Raw genomic sequence first — 8,653 nt, 5'->3', positions numbered from 1 at the left:
GTGCACACCCCCCATCTCGACACTGGCCTTCCCTCCAACTTTTGGGTGCACACCCACTTCTCCCCCAGCTAGACTACAACTTCCTTGGGGGCAGAGGGACCCCCCCTCTTGAGCCCCCTGCCGAACTCTGCACCGCACTGCACCCTCTGCAGGAATTCAGGAAATACTGACTCGTAACTCGCCTAGCGTGTGAGTGGGGCACCTGAAGGCTTCTAAAGTGACTCTGCGCGATGTACAGGCTGTCCGCCCAGAAGTGCAAACCCGGCTGCCCTGTTGGTGTTGATGCACTCTTTTTTACACAGTACAGAGAGAGAGCGTGCACTTTGGACAACCTCAAAATAAGGTCCTCTCCAGCTAAAAGATGTGGAGGCCCTGTGAGGCAGGAACTCCATATTTGGGAGCCTGCACTGATGGGACTGGAAGCTCTTGAGCGTCCGTTGGGTCACTGTTGAGTGCTTCAATTCTGTTTACTTTAGCCAGAAGTTAATTTCTTGGTCCCTTGGTTGTCCACCTAATAACAGTGAGAAGAGGCATTTGCCAGGCACTGTGCTAAGTGCTCGAGTGAGATCTATGAAACTTAGCATGTGGCAAGGTAGGTCCCATTGTTTATCATCTCACGGGTGAGGACGCTGAAGCTCAGGGTGGTGCAGTGACTCGGCCCAAGTCACACAGACATTCAGTGGCAGAGCCAAGTCGATGCCGTGCTGCTGGCACAGTGTGTCCTCAGCAGGCTGCGGACACTATAGAATTAACGACATGGAAGGCCAGTGTTGTATCATGTCCACAGGCGTATCAGATGATATCGGAGCTGTTTCCAAATATCTGCAGGGTTTGAGTGTCGGGGAGGTAGTGACCCTGTTCTGAGTGTCCCCGGGGGTCAGAAGTGTGACCCGTACGGTTGACATACACGACTGTGCTTGCTGGGAGCCCCATGCCCTGATGAGGTGGGCCTGTGACCACCTGGCTGTCCCACAGGAGCAAACGGAGGCCCTCGGGGGCGTGCAGCTGGCCAAGCGGCAGGGCTGGGCCGGGCAGCACCGTGCCATCTCGCCTCTGCAGAGGACGCTCGTTAGCGGGGGAGGGACTGGGACACGGGTTTTAAGAACTAACCACCAGATCAGTCTCGAGATGGAGATCGGGGACAGGTGTGAGCCCCTCCTCTCCTGACAGGCACAAGGAGAGATGGAAGGGGGGGGGTCTGTGGACCCGGTGGGAGGCCAAACAAGGTGACCTCAGAGGCCACTCATGTCCTTGAGTCTACACGCAGCCAGATGGCGGAGGCACCCCCCTCCCCCGCCTCCTGGGCCCCGGCCTCCAGTCCCTGGGGCCCCGGTGGCCCACCCTGGTAGTGCTCACCTTCCTTGCAGTCGTGCTTGTTGTCGTGGAGGACGAAGCCGCCGCGACACTGGCACTCGTAGCTGCCGAACGTGTTGACGCAGTCTTGCTGGCAGCCGCCGTTATCCTTGGAGCACTCATCCTTGTCTGCAGGGGAGCAAACAAGGCGGGGCGCGGGTCTGTGTGGGGCTGAGGGCCGGGTGGTCGCCCCAGGGGCAGCGGGAGGCTAGCTGGGCTTCCTCCCCCCGGGGGGCCCAGGCCATGGTGGTGGTGGTGGTGGAGGTGGTGGTGGAGGTGGAGGTGGAGGTGGTGGTGGGGTCCTGGGTGGTGCCTCCAGCGGAGCCAGCCGAGCGGCCCAGCTGTGGGGAGAGAAAGTAGAAGTGGGGCGGACGGAGGGCTGGGGGCTGGAGCTGACCAACGTGGGCACCCTCTACCATTACCTGCTTACTGGACAGATGGACAAGTGGAAAAACAGACACACGGACAAGCAGACTGCAAGAGAAAGGAGCAGGACGCAGGGGTCCCTCTTTTACTTCGCAACAGGAAATGTCACAGACACCATCAAAATGGGAGGGGGTGGGGGCAGGGAAGGTCCCCTGTCCACGGGAGGGGGACAGGGGGAGAGGAGAGCACCAGTTCTGTCCGGCCAGAAGGAGGGCAGGCCGGAATGGCAGAGCGGAGGTGGGGGGTGGGCGGGCACTGAAGCCCCCATCCCATTCCGTCCAAGGTGAGGTTCCTGAGTAACAAAGGGTCCGGGAGGCCTGGCAGGCCTCACTGGGGGGTCCGGTTTCTTTTCTGCACTCGGAATTTGAGCTGGTGGGGGCGTCCCCGAGGGGGCTGCAGAGCCGGCCTCTTTTCTGAAACGAGAGAGAGAAGGAGAAAAGGGACCAAGGGGTGGGGGTGGAGGGCAGGGGCCAGGGAGGGAGAGCAGTGAACACCAGCCCGGGCCTCGGAGGCGGAGTCACAGGGCAGTGCGGGAAGGCAGTGGGAGACACATGCGGGGCGGCCATGTCCGGGGCAGCCAGCTCAAAGAGGAATAGCAGGTGGGAAGAGGCACAGCGACAGGGGACAGATGGGGAGAAAGCCTGTGGCAGGAAGAAGGCCTGGAGGGCTTTGGAGCCATTGTTGAGGAGGTGAGAGGTGGAGCTGGTGAAGGACAGATCCAAGAGTATCAAGTGGTTTGGGTCCCCAGTGGCTGGGGCCGCAGATGGGCACGAGGCCTGCACACGGGGAAGGAGAGAGACAGATCTCCGCTAGAGGGGGGCAGCCGTCGGAAAGGGTGGGCCTGGCTGACAGCTCCGCGCTCTCACTCCGGCCGCTGCGGCTTTGGTTGCGCACACTCACGCCAACGTGCCCACAGACACAGGATCCCCGCAGGAACGTACTGTGGTCCCAGCGCGGCAGCAGAGACACCGAGCCACGGGGACGCGTACACCCATGCACGGGATGCTACTCGGTGCCCGCACACCACTAGCACCCACCGCACTCCTCACTCCCACACCTGTGTGAGGAGGCGAGCACAGGTCCCAACACACAGGCATGGGTGCATCTGCAGGTGCTCGGGGGCCAACACGAGGGTTCGAAGACACACACACGTGCGCAGACCACAGGCTCTTCAGCAGCCCGGTGGACTCAAGTGTGCCCACACATGCAGCTGCTCAAGCTTGGGTCAACCCACACACACGCACTCCCCCACGAGCACACCCACACGCGCGTGCACTGACACACAGAGAAACATGCGGTTCCGGGCACGCGTGTGTCACACCCACATATTCTCCAGTCTGTCTGTGCTCACTTTGGGGACTGTGTGCCTGGCACAGAGGCAGGCATTCGGGGAAGGTGTGTACATTGAATGGACACCCAGAATTCCACAGGGGAACCTTGAGGTAGAAAGATGCCCTCTGCCAATCAAATGGCCAGGTGGGGTCCTCGACAAAGGGAGCCCTGTTCTTGGTCTCCATCAGCAGAGGGGCTGAGGACTGGAGCCCTGCTTCTCCACTCCATTCTCAGGTGAGCCAGACCCCTTGGGGCCTGTGGGTACTCAGGGCCAAGCGATGGAGTCCCCAAGTCCCTCCCAGGGCTCCTTCTCAGTTAGAACCTCACCAGGGACCCTGGCTGAGGGCCCTGCAGGAAGGTGGGGGTGAGGGGCACCCTATGACTTGGAGGTTTGCCCAGGAACTTGCCTGTGACTACGCTGGGAGTTTCAGGGGTCCCAGCTCAAGAACTGAGCAAAGATTTCCCGGAAATGTTTTGATCTCCACGCCTTCCTCATACTTGTACCCTAACCACCTAGTACACTGCCTGGCACATAGGAGGGGTAAAAGAAATACTTGCCCGTGAATGAGTGCGTGGGTAAGTGGGTGGCTGAATGGCCGAGTGACAGAAAGGTGAGTCCTGAGGAAGGCCTGCTGCAGCGTCCCAGGAGGCAGGGGGGTGGGGGGGGGGGGGGGCGGGGCTCGGGCGTGGGGGTGGGCGGGAGTGGTAGCCTCACCTCGGAACCAGGGGAGCAGGCTGCAGGAGGGACAGGAGCAGGGAGGGTGGACACGGGCCCGGACAAGGAGATGGCACTCACCCTCCAGTGCCAAATGCCCCGGAAGGTGGCTGGGGTCAGAATGAAGGTCTTCAGGCTCTTTCTTCTCCTTCTTGGCTTAGGGTCTCCTCGCTGGGTGTCCCAAAAGTCCAAAGAGCCCCCCTCCTGGGGGGCCAGAGTCAGATGCCCCATGCCCTGAGGGCTCAACCTTGATGCCCACCGGTGAGGGTCCTCTGCAGGTTTCTTGTGCCACAGGGCATCGCATGTGTGTGCGTGTGCAGGTGTGTGTGTGTCTGTGCGGGGCTGAGGGGTGGTTGGCCCAGTGTCATGCCAGGGCAGGGCAGTACCCGGGGGTGGAGAGCCCTGGGCTCTAGGCCTGACAGATGTGGTGTTGGTCCCCCTCCCCCCTCCAAGACTGGAGCAACAGAAGGGCAGGAAGAGACAAGAGTAAGCAGGTAATGGTTTCCCCAGGACCGAGCCCACCCCCGCGTAGGTGTTACATCCCCTCAGCCCTCTGGTGAGCACCCTGTAGGATTTCCAGGTGGGCACAGGGAAGAAAAGGATTCGCGTTGCATGGGGAGGGGTCTCAGCAAGCAGTAGGGGGCAGGGGCTGGGGGGGGACCGTAAGCAGAGCAGGATGGCTGGCAGTGCCAAGCAGGGACCAGGGCACAGGGGCAGTGCATGGCATCCAGGTGGGGCAGGCAGGGGTGCAGGGCCACAACATAGGGGGCTCGAGGATGCAGGATCCTGGGCAAAGGAGGGGAGAAGGAAGGCAGCATGGACTAGGCCATGGGCTTCCTGCCTTCCTGCCACCCCATGCCCGGCCCACCAGGCCTGCTGGGGATCAGGATCCCTGGGCCACTCCCCCAGAAAACCAGCCGCTCCAGCCACTCCCTCTGCCTCCCACTCCCCCCACTCAGTTTCATGGAGTCCCCACCCCACACTATGTCCCAGGTCCAGTTGCCTCTGAAAGACCACCAGCCTTGCCCCAGGATGAAGGACAGAGGGATGACTAAAACAGGGGAAAGGTCTCTGGGACCCCTGGAGGCCTAGCTCAGAGGGGCTGGCTACCTCTCAGGCCACCCAAAGATGAGGCCATCAGAGGGACTTGATCCCAAGCCTTATGTGGGGCAGCTCTCAATAAACATATGCTGGTTGGATCTGAGTCCCCCACCTGTGGGCTGAGGGTGAGTGGGAAGGCTTTGGTGTTGAAGAGAGGGAGGCTCCTCATCTTTTCTGAAGGCCCCGGCATGAACCCGTTTGGCATGTGTAGGGTCTGATTGGAGATGTGGCCGCTGCCAGATCATCTGGCCCACACAGCGCAAGGCAAACATCCTCCTCCTCTGCATGTACCCCGTATTCTCTGGCCATGATGGACTCCCTGTTCCCAGGGCCTGACCTCTCTGGGACCTCGGCATAATGGCTCCTGATACCTGGAAAGCCCTCTCCTTTCGATTCTGCATGTCTATGTCCTGCCCATCCTCAGGCTGGCTCCCATATAGCCCAGAGGATTCGGGAGTAATGGGGTTCAGGAATGGAGGGGCTGGCCTGGTGGTGGAGGGCTAGTGGGGGGGAGGAGGGGACAGAGCCTGCTGGCCTGGCAACAGGGAGGTCTAGAAAGTGCAGGGGTCCAGTGGCAGGGAGGAGGGGAGGCAGGCTCAGAGCTGGGGAGTCCGGGTTACCTGAGAAGAAGTGGGCCTTGAAGCCCTTCTTGGAGACTGTGTTGTCGGACTTGAACTCCACGCGCATGTTGTTGTACTGGGAGGTGATGACCTCGGGCTTCTCGGAGCCGCAGAACTTGCCATGTAGCTTGGAGTCGGCTGTGAGCCCACTGCGTACTTCCACGAAGTCATACTTGCACACCTGCAGGGCAGGGCAGCTCCAGGCCTGCCTCCTCCAGGAAGCCTCCCCTGACCACCCCTACCTGGGAAGGCTCCCTGTTGTGTGGGTCCTTTTGTCTTTAGTCACCCACTTTACAGACTCTAATAACTCGAAGAGGTGCCACGTCAACCCCATTAGATCTTCTTGTGCTCTCCACACAAGGCCCAAGTCTTGCCTCGCTCCACATCGCCACGTGCGCGCTCCCTGGCCTTCAAGCCCTCCTCCCCAACCCTCCCCTGCTTCCTGGAATTGGGAGCAGTCTCTCCTCCTCTACTTTCTTTGGGTATTTCTTTTATAGGGAAGGAAGCCGGCTCCCACGCCTCAGACCTTCCTGCGTCTCCTCAGCCCAATGAGCACTTACGTCATTGCCCTCGGTCTCGAAGAAGTCGAATTGCAGGGAGATCCGGTACTGGGTGGGGGCCACCAATTGCCAGATGCAGTTTTTGTTAGGGGGGTACTCCTTGGGCCAGCCGGGGCTGGTGATGGAGCCATTGAGCTTGGTGAGGAAGCCACCACAGGCAGCTGGGGGTACAAGAGAGGTGCCATCACCTGCCAGGAGCCCCCACTCTAGGTACGGGCCAGAGACAGGTGCTGGGTGCATTGGGGAGATGGGGATCTTGGATTTCCTGCAGTCCCGGGGCTTGTGTCTCGTCTCTCAGGAATGGGAGGGAAGCAGGCGGGGGGGGGTATCTTCAGAGTATGAGGAACTGAGGAGTCGTATGTGTGAACACTTCTACTTTCTCTGCGACAGAACCGCCAGGACATCTGCTGAGAGGGAGGAGGGGGGTGAGGGGCTCAGGGAAGGCTGGGCCGGTGTGCAGGGAGGACTGGAAGCGTGGCAAGGCAGGGAGAGAAGGCAAGACCAGGCTGAGCTGGAGGCTCTGACAGGGAGTGCTTTCACCAGCTTTCACCTTGGGCCGGGTATCGGGAGAGGCCAAAAAATGAGTGTGTGTCTGAGGACAGTGGTTTCCAAACTGGGGATCATGACCCTTCTGTAGGGTGACGAAATCCATCAGTCGGTCAAGGTCAGCATTTTAAGCGAATAAAGATGAAAAACAAAACAAAACAAAACCAACCCAGAGTGCGTCACACTTGGTAAGTGTGTTCTGGGGGCCTGCAGGATAGAATGTCTTCCTTGTCCCCCCGTCGTGAAGAACGTTCTAGGGAGTCCCAGCCCCTCCAGGGAGGGGAGTGTCCAAGAGCAGGAGAGATCTTGGCTAAGGGCCTGGGTCCCGGGGAGGGGGGCACTCACCCTCACAGCGGCGCTTGTCCGGAGCTAGCTCGTACCCGGGGTCACAGCTACACTTATAGCTGCCCAACGTGTTGAGACACCGCTGCTCGCAGCCCCCGCGGTTGGGCCGCGAGCACTCATCCACCTCTGCCAGTTGGAAGGAAAGGGGGTCAATGACTGCCAGGCTGGGGCCTGGGTCTCTCCTCCCGCCCTCTGCTCGCGAGTCAGGTCCACAGTCCCTCAGGCTTCCTGTGACCACCTCCAGCCCCAGTGCGGGGACCGGCAGTCGGCTGTGGACCACTCAGAGCTCTGAGGCTGTGGGCCTCCCTGCCCCACCCAGCCCCCACTCAGTCCCCAGGGGACCCTACTCCTGAGAGCCCCAAAGGGACAGGTTACGACCTGAAAGAGGGGACAGGCGGACCCCCACAGAACCTTCCTCTGACCACAGTGGCTGGGCTGGTGGCCGCCACCATGGACTGGTTCCTCTTGTATGCCATTCCCTGGCTAAGTACTATTTCCTCCTTTCTCCTTTAATTCTGACATGACCTGTGATGGAGGGACTGTTACTATCCCCATTTTACAGATGAGGAAATGAGATTCAGAAGATGACCTGCCCACCGTGACACCAGTTAAAAAAAACAACAACCCACACTGTCTGGCTTCCTCCCCAAGCTTCCACAGCACTTTCTGCCTCTGTGCCTCATTGGCCTTTCTTCTATACAGACTTCTGGACTTTAAGGCAACACTTGAATTACTATTTCAATTCAGAGTTGAGGACCTACCATGTGCAAACTACTTTTATATAAGTTTGTCATTTAGTCAATGAGATATGCAGTTTTTCAATGGAATTGACCTTTTCTCCCCAGTTAGGCCACCAGTTCAAGGGAGGGCACCAGGGTCTCTGCATCCCTCCTAGAGCCTCTGTGTCGAATTGCTGAATAAACAACGTGTGAAGTCACCGCAGCAACATCACAATAGCCAAAATGTAGAAACAGCCTAAATGTCCACCAACAGATGAGGACAAAGAAAATGTGGTACAGGATGGGAAGAATTAATACTGTTACAATGTCCATACTCCCAAAGCAATCTACAGATCTGATGCAATCCTGTTCAAAATACCATTTTTCACAGAGCTATAACACGTGATCCTGAAACCCGTTCAGAACCACAAAAGATTCTGAACAGCCAAAGCAATCCTGAGGAAGAGCAAAGCTCGAGGTGGCACGCTCCCACATTCCAAACTGCACTACAAAGCTATAATCAAAAACAAATAAATCAAAACAGTATGGTACTGGCACAAAAATAGAAAAATAGATCAATGGAAGAGAAAACAGAGTCCAGGAAAAACCCCGTGATTACATGGTCAATTATCCTATGACAAAGGAGGCAAGAATATACAATGGGGAAAAGACAGTCCCTCTCTTTTGTTAAAGATTTTATTTATTCATTTGAGAGAGTGAGCAAGAGAGAGAGAGAGAGCACAAGCAGGGGGAGCGGCAGGCAGAGGTAGAGGGAGAAGTAGGTTCCCCTCTGAGCAGGGAACCTGATACGGGGCTCAATCCCAGGACCCCGGGATCATGACTTGAGCCGAAGGCAGACGCTTAACCGACTGAGCCACACAGGGGCCCCCCCGACAGTCTCTTTAATAAATAGACTGGACAGCTGCATGCCAAAGA

General features: G+C 58.4%; 1 protein-coding gene across 1 annotated transcript in view; it reads right to left on the bottom strand.

The window, feature by feature from the left end:
* The window catches only part of BMP1 (bone morphogenetic protein 1), a gene marked incomplete at its 5' end in the record, with an annotated part of 42,591 nt that overhangs the window by 6,961 nt on the left and 26,977 nt on the right, over nucleotides 1–8,653 (bottom strand). Inside the window, 4 exons of the mRNA XM_021698765.2 lie at nucleotides 1,357–1,482; nucleotides 5,548–5,728; nucleotides 6,108–6,268; nucleotides 6,999–7,124. Of these exons, the coding sequence (XP_021554440.2) occupies nucleotides 1,357–1,482; nucleotides 5,548–5,728; nucleotides 6,108–6,268; nucleotides 6,999–7,124 (594 nt within the window). The remainder of the gene's footprint in view (nucleotides 1–1,356; nucleotides 1,483–5,547; nucleotides 5,729–6,107; nucleotides 6,269–6,998; nucleotides 7,125–8,653) is intronic.

Source organism: Neomonachus schauinslandi, chromosome 2 (assembly GCF_002201575.2).
Source record: "Neomonachus schauinslandi chromosome 2, ASM220157v2, whole genome shotgun sequence".
Lineage (NCBI taxonomy): Eukaryota > Metazoa > Chordata > Mammalia > Carnivora > Phocidae > Neomonachus > Neomonachus schauinslandi.
The sequence above is the reverse complement of the archived record's forward strand: the minus strand, read 5'-3'. Positions and strand labels throughout refer to the sequence as shown.